Here is an 18326-nt window from a genome sequence, read left to right as displayed (position 1 = left end):
GAAGCAGGTCTTCTCTTATCCTTTACTCGCTCCCCAGCTTTCTGGACACTGGCGTGCAATGCTGCTTTCATTGTATTCACCCTTATCACGTCTCAACATCTGGGTCATACATGAGTGGTCTCTGATAGCTGCAGTCTCTGCATCTGAAAGACGGGGCAGCGAAGTCAATGTCCCCCTCACAGGGCCAATGGCAGGGCCACTGACTTCGGCTAATTAGTGTGTTGATGGACTGCATCTGCCGGGACTCGTTGAACATCCATTTCTGATATTATTTTACCCAGGAAATGAGTAAAACACCACAGCTTACCACGAGATCATCTGGAGTCATCTTGTTCCTTCCCCCAGCAGCCATCAGCTGGTCTGTCTAGGCTGATTTTGTGGCTTTTCTCAGTCAAATGGATCACTGGCCACTGAGGATCCCTTAACTGCTAGTTAATCTGCTCTGAGGCCAGCCCTTCTCCCAGAACTGAGGCCTCTGGGATACACACGGGGACTCATATTGACTCCATACCAGATGGGTACTCTGGAGCCACATTCCATCCACCAACTCCTTCAGATAGCATCTGTGTCTGTGTGTTAGTCACTCAATAGCATCTGACCCCATGGACTGTAACCCACCAGGCTCCTCTGTCCATGGAATTCTCCAGGCAAGACTACTGGAGTTGGCCATTTTTACCTAGGGGTGTGATTACTGGTTTGATTGCTCTCTCCCCTTTTGACACTCCCTTTTCTCCTCTAGGTCACCTCTATCTCCTCCCTCCCTCTTCTCTTCTCTACTTAACTCTGTGAAACTCTCTGGGTGTTACAGGCTGTGAAGAACACTTAGGGAATTGATTACTGGCTAGATTACTCTCTCCCCTTTTGATTCCCCCTCTTCTCTTCCTGGTCACCTCTATCTCCCTCCTCCTTCTTCTCTTGTCCATGTAACTTTGTGAACCTCTCTGGGTGTCCCTCACTATGCCGAATCTTTTCACCATTAACCTAGAAGTTTTATCATCAGTGCTGTACGGATGGAGAAGTCAAGAAGCTACTGTAAGAATAAGACTGAGAGCCAGAGGCAGGAGGCTTAAATCCAAAACTTCAGAACACCAGAAAATTCCTGACTCCAGGAAACATTAATTGACAAGAGCTCATCAAAAGCCTCCATACCTACACTGAAAGCAAGCTCCACCCAAGAGCCAGCAAGTTCCAGAGCAAGACATACCAAGCTAATTCTCCAACAACGCAGGAACATAACACTGAACATTAAAATACAGGCAGCCAAAAGTCACACCAAACCCACAGACACCTCAAAACTCACTAAGGACACTTCATTGCACTCCAGAGAGAAGAGATCCAGCTCCACTCACCAGAACACAGACACAAGCTTCCCTAACCAGGAAACCTTGACAAGCCACTAGTCCAACCCCATCCACAGGGAGGAACCTCCACAATAAAGAGGAACCATAAACTTCCAGCATACAGAAAGGCCACCCCAAACACAGCAATCTAAACAAGATGAAAAGGAAGAGAAATTTTCAGCAGGTAAAGGAACATGATAAACGCCCACCAAATAAAACAAAAGAGGAAGAGATAGGGAGTCGACCTGACAAAGAATTAAGAATAATGATTGTAAAGATGATCCAAAATCTTGAAAAAAAATGGAGTTACAGATAAAGAGACTAGAGACAAGGATTGAGAAGATGCAATAAATGTTTAACAAGGACTAGAAGAAATAAAAAAGAGTCAATCAATAGTGAATAATGCAGTAACTGAGATCAAAAGCATGCTGGAGGGAACCAACAGTAGAATAACTGAGGCAGAAGATAGGATAAGTGAGGTGGAAGATATAATGGTGGAAATAAATGAAGCAGAGAGGAAAAAAGAGTTAAATGAGGACAACCTCAGAGACTTCTAGGACAATGTTAAATGCCCCAACATTCAAATCATGGGGGTCCCAGAAGAAGAAGACAAAAAGAAAGGTCATGAGAAATACTTGAGGAGATAAGAGTTGAAAACTTCCCTTAAATGGGGAAGGAAATACACACTGAAGTCCAAGAAACCCAGAGGGTCCCAAACAGGAATAACCCAAGGCAAAACACCCCAAGACACATATTAATCAAATTAATGAAGATCAAACAAAAAGAGCAAATATTAAAGGTAGCAAGGGAAAAGCAACAAATAACACACAAGGGGATTTCCATAAGGATAACATCTAATCTTTCAATAGAAACTCCTCAGGCCAGAAGGGAATGGCAGGAGACACTTAAAGTGATGAAAGAGAAAAACCTATAATCCATATTACTGTACCCAGCAAGGATCTCATTTAAATATGAAGGAGAAATCAAAAGCTTTACAGACAAGCAAAAGATAAGAGAATTCAGCACCACCTAATCAGCTATTTAACAAATGCTAAAGGATCTTCTCTAGATAGGAAACACAGAAAAGTTTTATAAACTTGAACCCAAAACAACAAAGTAAATGGCAATGGGATCATACTTATCAATAATTACCTTAAATGTAAATGGGTTGAATGCCCTAACCAAAAGACAAAGACTGGCTGAATGGATACAAAAACAAGACCGCTATATGCCGGGGTCCTGCCCCGGCTGATCCAGGGTGTTCGAAGCGGGGACGGCATCAGTGACCTATTTATTTAAATATTTTATCAAAGATATACAGAGTAATAGGATGAGGATAGCTCAGTAGGAAAATTCAGTGGAGAAAAGAGGCTGAGTAGCTTGGTTTACGCGGGAGACCAATAAAACTTCAAGACAAGAAGTTTGCACCACTTACGTAGGCCACAGGCGTCCTTCCGTTCTCCTGAAGGAGAGGAGACACTGAGGCCTCCCCGGTCGGATCTTAGAAGCCCAGGCATAATTAGTAAGCATGGCGGGTTCCGCGCTCCAGATGGAGACTCAACCAGAGTCAGAGAGAGAGCGACATGGGGAGACCAGTATTTCGAGAAACTGATCCCAATTCTTTATTTCCCATGGTCTACTTTTATACACTGAGATGTTATGCAAAAGTCACGTGGGGACAGCAGTCCTGACTTTTATCAAAGTCAGGTGCTTCACACAAATGCATACAGAGGTCTTAGGGGTGTTACATCATCTTCTGGCCAGGGGGCCTGCTGACAATTTATGACCCTCTCCTTGTGACAACGGTCAGTCAACCAGGACACTTATTTCTCCAGGGGTGATTATTCTTAAAACAGACGCCACCCAAATAAAGTTACATTCCTATAGGGTGAGGGTGTAGTGGGTTTTAGTTAAGGAAAGAATTTACTTAGCCTAAGATCTAACGTGATTAATATCAAAGGTTAATACTTATTTCTTCTATATACTCATTAATGTGTGTAAGGGCAGGGGATGTGGAAACTTAGCAACAAACATTGGCTCAACAAATGAAAAACCCTTCACCAATACAATTTCTAATCAGCCCATTATACTTATACTAATAGTTTTCTAACTTTTCTAAGGAACCTGTTTTTAGAAGGTTTAAAGCATCTCATGCCTCTCACGGTTGGGAGGCTGTGAGCAATCACATGTGGCCGGACAAGCCTGTCAGGCAGGCTAGAGAACCTTCAGAGGAGTTTGTAGGTTAAAACACTCTTATCACACCCAGGAATTATTATTAACTGGAGCTTTAAGTTAACTCCTTCTCCGAAAGAGGTGGTGGGGGACAGCCCCCCGTAAAGTCAGAGATGTAGGTGAGAGCACAAACTAGTAAAGTAGGCAGGCTCTGGTTATGGGGGTAGATGCTTGAGGATTTCCAGGGGGACTCCTGGGGCTCAATCCCGCCTTTGCGTATGTTGAGCCTCCTTCCTCATGACCTTTGTCATGGGCAGAGTACCTCACTCTGGCCCCCAACAGCTATATATGCTGCCTACAAGAGATCCACCTCAAATCTAGGGACACATACAGATGGAAAGTGAAGGGCTGGCAAAAGATATTTCATGCAAATGGAGACCAAAAGAAAGCAGGAGTAGCAATACTCTTATCAGATAAAATAGACTGAAATAAAGGCTGTGAAAAGAGACAAAGAAGGACACTACATAATGATCAAAGGATCAATCCAAGAAGGAGATATAACAATTATAAATATATATGCACCCAACATAGGAGCACCGGAATATGTAAGGCAAATGCTAACAAGTATGAAAGGGGAAGTTAACAGTAACACAATAATAATGGGAGACTTTAATATCCCACTCACACCTATGGATAGACCAATTAAACAGAAAATTAGCAAAGAAACACAAACTTTAAATGATACAATGGGCCAGTTAGACCTAATTGATATCTATAGGACATTTCACCCCAAAACAATGAATTTCACCTATTTCTCAAGTGCACACGGAACTTTCTCCAGGACAGGTCACATCCTGGGCCATAAATCTAGCCTTGGTAAATTCAAAAACATTGAAATCATCTCAAGCATCTTTTCTGATCACAATGAAGTAAGATTAGATGTCAACTACAAGAAAAAAAAAACTATTAAAAATACAGACATATGGAGGCTAAATAACACACTTCTGAATAATCAACAAATCACAGAAGAAATCAAAAAAGAAATAAAAATATGCATAGAAATGAATGAAGATGAAAACACAGCAACCCCAAACCTATGGGATTCAGTAAAAGCAGTGCTAAGGGGAAGGTTCATAGCAATACAAGCCTAACTCAAGAAACAGAAGAAAAATCAAATAAATAACCTAACTTTACACCTAAAGCAACTAGAAAAAGAAGAACCCCAGGGTTAGTAGAAGGAAAGAAATCATAAAAATTAGGGCAGAAATAAATGAAAGAGAAACAAAGGAGACTATAGCAAAAACAGCAAAACTAAAAGCTGATTCTTTGAGAAGATAAATAAAATAGACAAACCATTAGCCAGACTCATCAAGAAAAAAGGAGAAGAATCAAGTCAACATAATTAGAAATGAAAATGGAGAAATCGCAACAGACAACACAGAAATACAAAGGATCATAAGAGACTACTATCAGCAACTATATGCCAATGAAATGGACAACTTGGAAGAAATGGATGAATTCTTAGAAAAGTATAACCTTCCAAAACTGAACCAGGAAGAAATAGAAAATCTTAACAGGCCCATCACAAGCACAGAAATCAAAACCGTAATAAAAAATCTTCCAACAAACAAATACCCAGGACCCGATGGCTTCACAGATGAATTCTACCAAAAATTTAGAGAAGAGCTAACACCTATCCTACTCAAACTCTTCCAGAAATTTGCAGAGGAAGGTAAACTGCCAAACTCATTCTATGAAGCCATCATCACCCTAATACCAAATCCAGACAAAGATGCCACAACTAAAGAAAACTACAGGCCAGTATCACTAATAAACATAGATGCAAAAGTCCTCAACAAAATTTTAGCAAACAGAATCCAACAACATATTAAAAAGATCATACATTCTGGCCAAGTGGGCTTTATCCCAGGGATGCAAGGATTCTTCAATATTTGCAAATCAATCAATGTGATACACTGCATTAACAATTTGAATGATAAATATCATATGATTATCTCAATACATGCAGAGAAAGCCTTTGACAAAATTCAACATCCATTTATGACTAAAAAAAAAAAAAAGCCTTCAGACAGCAGGTATAGAAGGAACATACCTCAACATAATAAAAGCCATCTATGATAAACCCACAGCAAACATTATCTTCAGTGGTGAAAAATTGAAAGCATTTCCCCTAAAGTCTGGAACAAGATGAGCTTGCCCACTCTCACCACTACTATTCAACATAGTTTTGGAAGTTTTAGCCACAGCAATCAGAGAGGAAAAACAAAAAAGGAATCCAGATTGGAAAAGAAGAAGTAAAACTCTCACTGTTTGCAGATGACATGATCTACACAGAAAACCCTAAAGACACCACCAGAAAATTACTAGAGCTAATCAATGAATATAGTAAAGTTGGAGGATATAAAATTAATGCTCAGAAATCTCTTGCATTCCTATACACTAACAATGAGGAAACAGAAAGAGAAATTTAGGAAACAGTTCCATTTACCATTGCAACGAAAATAATAAAATACTTAGGAATAAATCTACCCAAAGAACAAAAGACCTATATATAGAAAACTATAAAACACTGATGAAAGAAATCAAAGAGGACACAAATAGAGAAATACACCATGTTCACGGATCAGAAGAATCAGTATAGTGAAAATGAGTATACTACCCAAACAAATCTATAGATTCAATACAATCCCTATCAAATTACCAATGGTATTTTTCAGAGAATTAGAACAAATAATTTCACAATTTGTATGGAAAAACACAAAAACCTTGAATAGCCAAAGCAATCTTGAGAAAGAAGAATGGAACAGGAGGAATCAACCTGCCTGACTTCAGGCTATGCTACAAAGCTATAGTCATCAAGACAGTATGGTACTGGCACAAAGACAGAAATATAGATCAATGGAACAAAATAGAAAGCCCATAGATAAATCCACACACCTATGGACACCCTATCTTTGACAAAGGAGGCAAGGCTACACAATGGAGAAAAGACAATCTCTTTAACAAGTGGTGCTGGGAAAACTGGTCAACCAAGTGCAAAAGAATGAAACTTTCTAACACCATATACAACTTCCAACACCATACACAAAAATAAACTCAAAATGGATTAAAGATCTCAACGTAAGACCAGAAACTATAAAACTCCTAGAGGGGAACATAGGCAAAACACTCTCTGACATAAACCACAGCAGGATCCTCTATGACCCACCTCCCAGAATATGGAAATAAAAGCAAAAATAAACAAATGGGACCTAATTAAACTTAAAAGCTTTTGCACAACAAGGAAACTATAATCAAGGTAAAAAGACAGCCTTCAGAATGGGAGAAAATAATAGCAAACGAAATAACTGACAAAGAATTAATCTCAAAAATATACAGGCAGCTCCTGCAGCTCAATCCCAGAAAAATAAATGACCCAATCAAAAAATGGGCCAAACAGCTGAACAGACATTTCTCCAAAGAAGACATACAAATGGCTAACAAACACATGAAAAGATGCTCAACATCACCCATTATCAGAGAAATGCAAATCAAAACCACAGTGAGGTACCATCTCATGCCAGTCAGAATGGCTGCTATCCAAAAGTCTACAAGCAATAAATGCTGGAGAGGGTGTGGAGAAAAGGGGACCCTCTTACACTGTTAGTGGGAATTCAAACTAGTACAGACACTATGGAGAACAGAGTGGAGATTCCTTAAAAAACTGGAAATAGAACTGCCATATGACCCAGCAATCCCACTGCTGGGCATACACACTGATGAAACCAGAATTGAAAGAGACACGTGTACCCCAATGTTCATTGCAGCACTGTTTACAATAGCTAGGGCATGGAAGCCACCTAGATGCCTATCGGCATATGAATGGATAAGAAAGCTGTGGTACATATACACATGGAATATTACTCAGCTATTAAAAAGAATGCATTTGCATCAGTTCTGATGAGGTGGATGAAACTGGAGCCTATTGTACAGAGTGAAGTAAGTCAGAAAGAAAAACACCAATACAATATATTAATGTATATATATGGAATTCAGAAAGATGAAAACGATGGCCCTATATGTGAGACAGCAAAAGAGACAGAGATGTAAAGAACAGACTTTTGGACTCTGTGGGAGAAGGCAAGGGTGGGATGATTTGAGAGAATAGCATTGAAACATGTATATTACCAAATATGAAATAGATCACCAGTCCAGATTCGATGCATAAGACAGGGTGCTCAGGGCCGGTGTACTGGGATGACCTTGAGGGATGGGATGAAGAGGGAGGTGGGAGGAGGTTCAGGATGGGGAACATATGTACACCCATGGCTGATTCATGTCAACATATGGCAAAACATTACAATACTATAAAGTAATTAGCCTCCAATTAAAAAAATAATTACTTAAAAAAAATACTGGAGTTGGTAGCAACTCCAGGGGATCTTCCTGATTCAGGGATCAAACCCAGGTCTGCTGCATTGCAGGCAGATTCTTTACTGTCTTTACAGGGAAGCCCTCAGACAGTGTCTGACCTGATCAAATACCCCAGCAGAAAAGAATTCCATCTCAACCCAATTTAAAGTTAGAGCAAAGGGAGTTTTGACCTGCTATACAAACTCTCCTCAAAGTGTTCTCCTTTAGGTAAAATAGGCAAACACAACCACAAGAACACTAACATTCATAAAAGCTATAGCTTTTCTAAGTTCTTATTCGCATTTCTGACAAACTTTCACCCAAATACAAAAGGGTTTTAAAATCATGTATCAGAGTTTGGGGCTAAGACTGACCAAAAAGGACCTAAAACAGTGGTAAAGAACTTGCCTGCCAATGCAGGAGACGCAAGTTCAATTCCCAGACTGGGAAGATCCTGTGGAGAAGGAAAAGGCAAGGCACTCCAATATTCTTGCCTTAGAAATCCCATGAACAGTGGAGCCTGGCGGGCTACAGTCCATGGGCTCGCGAAGGGTTAGACATGCTTTAGTGACTAAACGACAACAACAAAGCACTGAGTGCAGCTTATCATTAGATAGATAAGTTAAGGTGAACTTGGAGAACTGACTTCAGTTGCTTTCCTCAACTTTTTAAGGTGGAACTCCATTTCCCTTAATTACACAATAAACAATTTTGCACAAAATTCATGCGAAACTCCTAGATCTAAGGATTCATTAACCAACTTCTTACTCTAATAAACTAAGAAGCAACATTTTCTAGTAATCCCATTCTACTCTGGTCTTCATTATTTCTTTAAACATCATCAGTGCAGTGAAATGTCATCCCCTTTAATTTCTGAATTCTTTTTTCTTGTTCTAAATATAACCAATGTGCTGATGGTATGGCTATTAAGAATTTCCAGGGAACTTCTTAGAAAACAAAATTACTTTTCTTTTTGCTTAGCAAATGCTTTTAAACATTTAGACTTAGATTTATTAAACATTTAAGAATAAAAACATAGAAGCAAATGAATTACAAATATGTAGTAAGGTTAATTTGTATTGTTTTTTTGTTGTTGTTAATACTAGGTAAATTAGATCAGATATTTTCTCTGTTAAACTTCTCTTGTGCCAATATGTTCTAGATGACAGCATACGACAGGGTAAGATTTAGTAAGAACTCTACCCATTGTGCAGAAATGCAGGCAGGCAGTGTTTTTTGTGTTTCCCCAGCAATGTCACTTCACCTGCCAGGTTTCTTTCATATGAACTTGTCTAGGAAGCAGGGTAAATTGCATGGTAATTGACATCTAGTGAACAGGGAAACTTACCACATGGCAGAGCAGTCAAAATTCACCAAGAGCCATTTGTGGGGATTAAAGTTAAATGAATCTGCAAACTGCCAAGGAATAAGAACAACAAAAAGAAAACACTTCAATTATTAATGCTTAGCTAAAAACAAGACCTCATGCATAGTAATTAACAGTTTGTATTCTCAAATTAAAATTGTCTGATCAGTCAGACAGAATGGGAATCAGGTGAAACTGTGGGGTCTGGGGCTCATGGGCACTTGGGCAGCTATCCCAAGCTACCTGAGCCTCATTTCATCCATTTCGAATCCTATCTCATGAAACATGAAGCTAATATATCTGATTCTGGGCTGAGGCACAAAGGGAGGAAAAGCGCTTTGGAGCCAGAGAATCTGGGCTGGCATCTGGGCACAACTGCTTCTCCGTGTGTCCGGATGGGAGTCCTGCTTTGTAGAAAAGTCATGAGATAACAGCCGTGAACGCCTCAGCATGGGTCCTGAGGGTGATGCAGAAACCGTCTGGTGCAAACCCTGTAACTGCTCTGTTGTTGTAGGGCCATACAGGTTGGGGAGCCATGTGATGAAAAGTGGCTGTGATCTCAAGCAGCTCTGGTTACGTCCAGAGAACTGGTGAGAGCAGTCATTGGGCAGGGCTTATAAAATGACGTCCCAGGCGGCCCTAAACCAGGCTCTGCTCATAGAGGGCAAGGGGAGGGACTCGTTGAGCTGGTAGGGCTGTGCCTTGGGCACCCTGCAGGGCACACCCACAGAACCAGAATTAGACTGTGGTCCACTGGGCATAAAAGGTACCAGGTTGTCGGCTGGAAAAAAAAGCACAAGCTAAAAGCTGAGAGTTATGCTTTATTTGACAGACTTTCCCAGGACTCCAAGCCCAGAAGACAGCATCTCAGGTCACTCTGAGGGACGGCCCTGAAGAGGGAAGGGGGAGGCCAAGCTATATAGGGGTTTTTGCAACAAAGATCAGGTAGTTGGAACATCAAAACATTACTGTCAATTAAAGGAAACCAAGGGCTTCCCTGGTGGTTCAGTGGTAAAGAATCTGCCTGTAATGCAGGAGATGCAGGGGACAAGGGTTTGATCCCTGGGTCAGAAGCCCACTCTGGTATTCTTGCCTGGAGAATCCCATGGACAGAGGAGCCTGGCAGGCTATAGTCTATAGGGTCGCAAAGAGTCAGACATGACTGAAGTGACTTATCACACAGGCCAAGGAAACCAAATATGTCAAGTTAAGGAATTTAGGGCTTTTCTTTGTGTGGGAAGATGCATGAGTCTGGGCTCAATGAAATCATTACCTTGATGGGCATCTCAGCTACCTGGGGCCAGTGTGCTGGGCATTCCTATCCCGAGTCCCCACAAGGCTCACTTTCGGGGGCGGCTGTGAGGTGATGTCTGGATGGCTGTAACACCCTTTATTTACTGATGTGGCCGCAGCATTTTTCCATGGGAATTTATGTGAGGGTTAGGAATTAGATAATATCTAAGGCCTTCCTAAAAATATATGCAAAAGTAAATGTGTTAATCCTAATTTGGTGTGGGGCTATCGCATTTGGATCAAGGGATGCATTTCAAAGACCTTGGATAATATAAAACACACAGAATTTCAAAGCATATGAAAGGTCATGGGATTTCTATCATCCATGAGGATGCCCACCCCCAAGAAGCAACACAAACACACTTTATAGTTCAGTGGGCTCTCCTGCTTTGACGCTGGTGAATCCCAATTTGTTTTTGAGGAAAGTCATAGTTCTACTTTTCCACATAAAATGAGATGTTATTCATATTTTATGTTGTGTACTTTCAATTTTGCATAGTCCGAAGTCACATAAAATTTATCCACACTTCAAACTACTGGACTATTTGACAATCGGAATTTTAATTCACAGGTGCTATGGAAGAAAATTGGACTGATTCAGCTTAGAAAATACTTTGTGCATGTTTCCCAAACTTTATGAACTAGCAAAGTTCTCCGAGTATACATACCATGATCAACAATAGGAAATGAAAATATCGTAACTAATATACAGCAATCAGGATCAGCCCATTTTTCATTGAATTGACTTCCCTGGTGGCTCAGACGGTAAAGCATCTGTCTACAATGCGGGAGACCCGGGTTCGAGCCCTGGGTTGGGAAGATCCCCTGGAGAAGGAAATGGCAATCCACTCCAGTACTATTGCCTGGAAAATCCCATGGACAGAGGAGCCTGGTAGGCTACAGTCTATGGAGTCGCAAAGAGTCGGACACGACTTCAATTTTCACTTTACCAATATGGATGTAATAGAGCAACAACTGTTCTTGTTTCTCTAAATATTTTCTTCGTTCCAAAGACACCACATTCATTATACTCAAAACAGTGAGAGGATCTCTGGACACCAGTGGTAACAACTGCCAACAACTGGCTCTAGGGTCACTCGTCAAGTTCAAGTGTCAACCTATTTTCAAGTAGGACAAATAAGAGATTTCAACCAGCAAGACTGACTAGGGCAGTCTGTGTTTTCACTGACTTGTCAGAGCACGTGCCCCTGGCTTGTCCTCTGGCTGAGTGACAGGACCTGAGTCCACCTGAGGCCATGTGCCTGCATCTATAATTGAAGCAGATGACGACAGTGGCCATGCCGAGACCCCAGTTGGGAGGAATCTCCTGGGGGGAAAGCTTCAAAGTCTTTTGAAGGACAAAGGCTTTGGGACACCTCTCCTCCATCCTGATGAGTGGGGGAGCAGGAGGGGCCAGGAGGGGCCGGAGGGCAGACACTGGAGCTGCTGATGGCCACCTCACCCCTCCACCCACTCTAGGGGCACAGATTCATTTCCCTCCAGGTTCCAATAAAAAGCAGAGTTGAGAAAGAGGCAGGAAATGACAAGGAGTTTCATTTGTTGATAATGAGAAAAAAAAGGTGAAAGAAGGGCTTTGTTTGCTAGGAATTTCATTAGTTTCCTCCTGGGGGATGATCTCTTTAAACCTCTAGGTCTTTCATTACCCACAGGGATGTTTCTTCCTGCTGATGGAGAGGAAGGCGCTTATCAGCAGGCCTGGGCCGGGTAGACAGGATATTACAGTCCCTTATCTGCCAGCTGAGCAGCCAGCCCTCCCAGCCCAGCGACCATAGGAGGTTGGATGGCGTTACTCATTGTTGGGTATGAAACCCTATCTGATACTGATAGGAACTCACTGCAGAGAGGTGCTGCCCCACCTCTGTGGTGGTCTGACAATTAGACACCACCTCATGAAAGTGAAACTTTGAGTTGTTGGTTCATAAGGAAGAGAAGAGTGTAGTGGGAACAGATCATGAAATTCTACACTAGACACTCAGAAAAGACCAGGCCTTGGGAGGGGCACATACATCCTGATGGATGCTTTGCCCCTGATCTCTTGAGGTCCCAGGGGAGGGAGACATTCCCAGTAATATGTATCATCACACACAGGACCACAACAAAATGCATTTACATGGTGGAGAGATTTCTTCTTCATTTCCCAGCACCAAACACCCACCTAACTATCAGCCATGAACTACAGGAGTCAGTGTGAGCACCCTGTTACCAGAACTTCTCATGTACTTTCACCCCTTCCCAAGATTTCCAGAGGCCTCCATGTACCCTCGAGGATTGATCTAAGCCCTTGCACACATTCAGAGATCAATAAGTAATTACTGAATGAATGAGTGAATGAATGGATGGATGTGATGGAGGCATAAACCAGAATGCATTTTTATTCATTAGTGACAAAAGGCTTACTTATTTCAAAGATGAGAATTTTGTATTATATACCACTGATACCTACTTTTCTAGTATTATGGCGTTATGAGAATTCAAATCAGTCATTAGGAAATTGATTGGCAGCAGACAACAGATCAGAGAGAGGCTTGGAGGGACAGTCACTCCAGGCTGTAGTGAGAAATGAGAATAACATGTACTGTGTGCACAGCTTGCTGTGTGTGGGTGCTGCTTCTCAGCCCTTTAAATATGATTAACGCTTCTGACTTTTATAATAACCCCTCAAAGGAGGCTTGATTACGAAATCCATTTTGTGAGGTATGGAGAGGTTACTAGCCTGCCCAAGGGCTCAAGGCTGGTCTTGGCGCAAAGCCAGGATGCAAACCAGCTGTTCAATCCCAAGACAACACCCTTGATTCCTGCACCACATGAGGCCATGGTCTCCAGAAACCCCTGTCTCTGAGCATGAAATCATTATTGACAAAGCTTGCTGCTCTGGGCCCTTCGCTGCATGTACATCTGAGTCCCTGGCAAGAAGGAACCTCCTGCCCTGCGAGCTGCTGACAGTGAAAACCTGCTTGGGTCTGGAATAATTTATTAGGATCTGTCCCTAAGATCATCTCTGTGCGTTAAGTCTGCACCCTGGAGAAGCAGACCATCGGTCAACCATTTTGATTGCTGTTTCTCAAAAGAATCAGATATTTTAGGAGGCATTTCAGGCCATATATTCCAAATTCTGAGTGTGCGCAGGACATTTAAATGCATTGATGGCTGCTCGTTCCATCTCTATGAACGTGAACATCATGCTCAGTCGCATGATCAGAACACGACTGTGACATTGACCTAGATTGAATAGAATGGTGGGCTGGTTTTTAAAAACTACCCATTGATCTGAAATGCATTAAGATTTTATTTTCTTCCTAAATATTTCCCCATCATCTTATGAACTAAAAATCTATCCTATAATGACAGCTCTGCCCAGGATCTGCAGACTGAGAAATAGTATGAACATCAGGTGTGTCTTCTTTGAGAAGACAGTTTTTGGAACCAGGAAGGTTCTCACCCCCTGTCACAGGGAGGCGTAACTTCTAATCATCAGAGAAATGGGTATGGGAATGACTTGCTGAAACGAACCACAGTAGCGAAAAATAAAAGTATCACATCCTTATAAAGACAAATCACTGATCACAGTATATATACCTTTTAAAAATGGTCTTGTTGATTTCCAGCCCACTGAGCTCGTCGCAGAGCACTGACTATGTGTAACTGATTCACTTTGCTATACAGCAGAAACTAACACAACAGTGTAAAGCAACTACCCTCCAATAAAAACTTTAATAAGTAAATAAATAAAAGTGATCTTGTTAAAGAGAACACTCACCTCCACGCCATTCAGAAGATGCCGGAACTCAGGGCAGATGAAGGCACTGCCTGCGTAGGCGGCGTCCACGTGCAGCCACAAGCCCTCCTCGTGACCTGAAGCCCAGAAATGACCTGTGAGTTCTTAGAGGGATGTCCCCATGCTGGAGTCAAGCACCTGTCCCATCCCGGCACCTTTTCAACATCGTCTGTCAATAGCGTTTGTCGGTCTGATGTCTGCATCCCTGACAGGCGGTGATGCTGAGGCAGCACCCCTTCATTGTTGCTGGCCCGACAGCGCCGGGCACGGGGACCAGTAAGCAGCATGCACATGGAGGCGAGGGGAGCACCTGGACTTTCGGAGTTGACCCTCAGGCCCAGCAGAGCTCCATGAGACCAGCATATCCCACTTGCATCCCACTGTCCACATCAACTCCAGGTATGCACTCTGCTCTGCTCTCCCTGCCTCACTCACTGCAAACTTTCTTCCCAATTCTCTGGGCTCTGAAGCCCTTCCCACAAGCATCTCTTGAGGTTGGGACCAACCACAGTCCCCACTGGTCTCTCTACCCCGCTCCATCTCCACAGGAAGTCCAGGCACCTATTTTATGCTTCCTGAATCTTCTCAGCTCCTTTCATGAGTGTGAATTTTATGTTCCAGCCATGCTAGAGGGCCTCACAGTACAGGAACCTTCTAGCATTGAGCTGGGAGAGAGTCCTGTCTGAACGTGCTCCTCAATTCACGTGCATCTGGGTTCAAATCCCTCCCCCAGGTGCCCAGCTGCCATGTGGCCTTCCTGCCTGCCATGCTGCACGCTCCTCTGCTCTCAGCAAATGGAGATAAAGCAGCACTCAGACCCTGAGGGATAAACCAGATGACACTCATACTGTACCCATCACAACACTAGGGCAGACTCAGCGAGGAACAACATGATCACTGTGACTTTCCCCAGCCTCAGCACTGGGTGCTTCCCATGGCTGTGAAATACGCAAGCAGGAGAGCTGGTGGCTCTAGATCAAGGGGTGGGCTCCTTCCTTTATGGGGGCAGATGCTGCCTCAGGAGACCTGGATCAGGGCACCCTTGCAGGGGCCGGTCAGGACCTGCCAATGCATCTGTGCAGGTGAATAGATTCACAATTCACTTTTGCCTGCGTGATGCTGGTTCATCACACACAATGCTATGAGGAGTGAGGAGCAGTTCTGAATTCTGCTGATAAAAGATGGAAGAGACATTTCAAAGCTGTGATTCAGTTTGAACTTCAGAATGGAAGGAACGAAAGCCCTCAGTTGGATTAAGATCAAATGTGTCCTGGGACAATGATAATTAACACAGAGGGTCACAGTGGGTGAGGCCTAAAGTGCCTGCCCCCAGGTGCCCTCAGAGACAGATGTGGCTGTGTGCCAGAAAGGGCACGAAGCCTTAGGAGAAATGGGATCAGGAAAGGACGCAATGGCCAGCACCGCTGCAGCAATGCTGTCCTCTGTCGCTGCTATAGCTCAGCTCTACTGAGGGAGGAAGGAGCTTCAGACACGCGTACAGGATGGACACAAACTCTCAGGGCGAGTTTGGGTTCTCCATGGGGCCACAGAGGCTGCTGTCAGAGAACTGTATTTTCTGCTAGACGCACCTGGGTAGAGTCTGACAGATGCCAGGGTCTGTGCCCAGCTCAGGCAGACAAGGCAGGAAGGAATATAGCCATGAGGGCAGGAGGAGGGGGATGGAGTACTGGGGACCCCTCAGCCCTCACCCCCTGAGAAAGATGCTTGTCACACAGTAAAACCACAACCCCTTTCCTTAGCTGGGCCTCACCTGGGAAGACGAGGAGAGGAGATCTGACCTTAGACCCCAAGGAGGGGGCTGGAATGATGCCAGCCCCCAAGGCTGTGTCACTGAAGAGAGTACAGGAGATCTTGGAGTGGGCAGTGAGTGGGGAAAGGCAGAGGGGCCTCAGGTGGGAAGGGGGTCCCCAGAAAGAAGGCTGCAGAGAGAACTAGCCTCACCCCAAGGAGCTCTGGCCTTTGCCCTTGGCTCTGGGGAGGGGAAGGCTGTGTCTGCTAGGACTCATCCCCCAGACAGTGCAACAGCAGGGTTTACAATGGGGGCTTTGGGTCACTTCATATCAGTTCTGAGTCCTGGAGGACTGGGAACTAGAAGTATTCACTGGATCTCCCAGAGGGGCCAGGAAATGTAGGCAGCCTCCCGGCCAGCGTGCGACAGCCCAGGGACACACCCTGACTGACACTACAGGCTGAGCGAGCATCCCTGGCAGGGAGGGTCCCACCCTGTGCCTACCATCCTGCTGTGGGACTGGAGGACCGCACAGGCGAGGATGACCAGAAGCCCCCAGGCTGGACCACGCCCCACTCTGCCCCGGGCACCTCCTCTCTGCTCCCAGGTGTGGAGTGTCAAACCCGCAAACCCGAGGGAGGAAGCCCTGACCTGGGAACTGGTGTCAGGACCAAGGGCAGCTCTGGGGGACTGGCTTCCCTCCAACTGCGAACTTGGCCTAAAACTCCTGCAGACAAGCGAAAAATCATAAACGACAAGGGATTCTTGTGGCAACGGAACCATTCAGCACCTTGACTGCAGTGGCAGATACATAAACCTATACCAGTGATGATGAAATTGTCCCAGGCTTAATAAACACCCCCTACACACAAATAAGGACAAACGTAATTGGGGAAATCTGAATAAGATGACCTCCCAGATTGCACTATGTCAGTTTTCTGGTTGTGAAATGTATTGCAGTTTTGCAAAATGTTACCATCAGAACAAACTGGGAAAAGTACACAGAGGCTGTCTATTATTTCTGATAACTGCACATGGCTCTGTTGTTCATTTGCTAAGTCATGTCTGATTCTTTGTGATCCCATGGACTGCAGTACTCCAGGCTTCCCTGTCCATCACCAACTCCTGGCATTTGCTCAAACTCGTGTCTATTGAGTCAGTGATGCCATCCAACCATCTCATCTTCTGTCATCCCCTTCTCCTCTCACCTTCAATCTTTCCCAGCATCAGGGTCTTTTCCAACAAGTTGACTCTTTGCATGAGGTGGCCAAAGTACTGGAGTTTCAGCATCTTTCCCTCCAAAGAAATCCCAGGGCTGATCTCCTTCAGAATGGACTGGTTGGATCTCCTTGCAGTCCAAGGGACTCTCAAGAGTCTTCTCCAACACCACAGTTCAAAAGCATCAATTCTTCAGCACTCAGCCTTTTCTATGATCCAGCTCTCACATCCATAGATGACTACTGGTAAAACCACAGCTTTGGCTAGATGGACCTTTGTTGGCAAAGTGATGTCTCTGCTTTTTAATATGTTTGTCTAGGTTTGTCATAGCTTTGCCTCCAAGGAGCAAGCATCTTTTAATTTCATGGCTGCAGTCACCATCTACAGTGATTTTGGAGCCCAAGAAAATAAAATCTGTCACTGTTCCCACTTTATCCCTTTCTACATGTGATGAAGTGATTAGACCAGATGCATGTGGCTCTATCATTATTTCAATAAATATTTCAATTGAAAAAGGAAAAGACTAAACATAAACTCCTGCAGAAGGAACTTCCGGATACCCTTGCTGAGTGGATTCCCCATGGGGTTCTCCTCTCTCCATGAGGAAAGGGAGAGCCAAGGGCCACATCCTGAGTCTCATATGTGATTATCCAACAGCACAACTTGCCTTGCAGCCTCTTCAAGCACTGAGGGTATCTGTAGGAGTCAGGGGTCCTGGAGACCCCATGGCTGGAACACAGGAGTTGCACGCCCCAGGACCAGGCCCACCCAGCACCCAGGTGAGGCTGCCTGGACAGAGAGATTTCTGCTCCGCCCACAAAGGAGGAGGCTGCCTCTGTCCCTCTCGAGCCCCCGCTGCCTGCATGTTTCCTTGCAAGGCTTCCATGGCCCCACGGATAGAAGCGGCAGACCTCTGGAACTGTCTGCTGCGTCCTCACCAGCCATTCCATCCTGCCTGCCCTGTACCCCGTCCCACAC

The 18326-nt window shown here is 44.0% G+C and overlaps 1 protein-coding gene across 4 annotated transcripts in view; it reads right to left on the bottom strand.

The window, feature by feature from the left end:
- The window catches only part of DDC (dopa decarboxylase), a 105336-nt gene that overhangs the window by 30606 nt on the left and 56404 nt on the right, over positions 1-18326 (bottom strand). For all 4 annotated transcript variants that reach the window (XM_070787428.1, XM_019959624.2, XM_070787426.1 and 1 more), the window contains 2 exons: positions 14363-14457; positions 9274-9341 (listed from right to left, as the gene is read on the bottom strand). In XM_070787428.1, coding sequence (XP_070643529.1) covers positions 9274-9341; positions 14363-14457 — 163 coding nt within the window. The remainder of the gene's footprint in view (positions 1-9273; positions 9342-14362; positions 14458-18326) is intronic.

Source organism: Bos indicus, chromosome 4 (assembly GCF_029378745.1).
Source record: "Bos indicus isolate NIAB-ARS_2022 breed Sahiwal x Tharparkar chromosome 4, NIAB-ARS_B.indTharparkar_mat_pri_1.0, whole genome shotgun sequence".
NCBI lineage: Eukaryota > Metazoa > Chordata > Mammalia > Artiodactyla > Bovidae > Bos > Bos indicus.
This window is presented reverse-complemented; position numbering and strand designations above follow the sequence as displayed.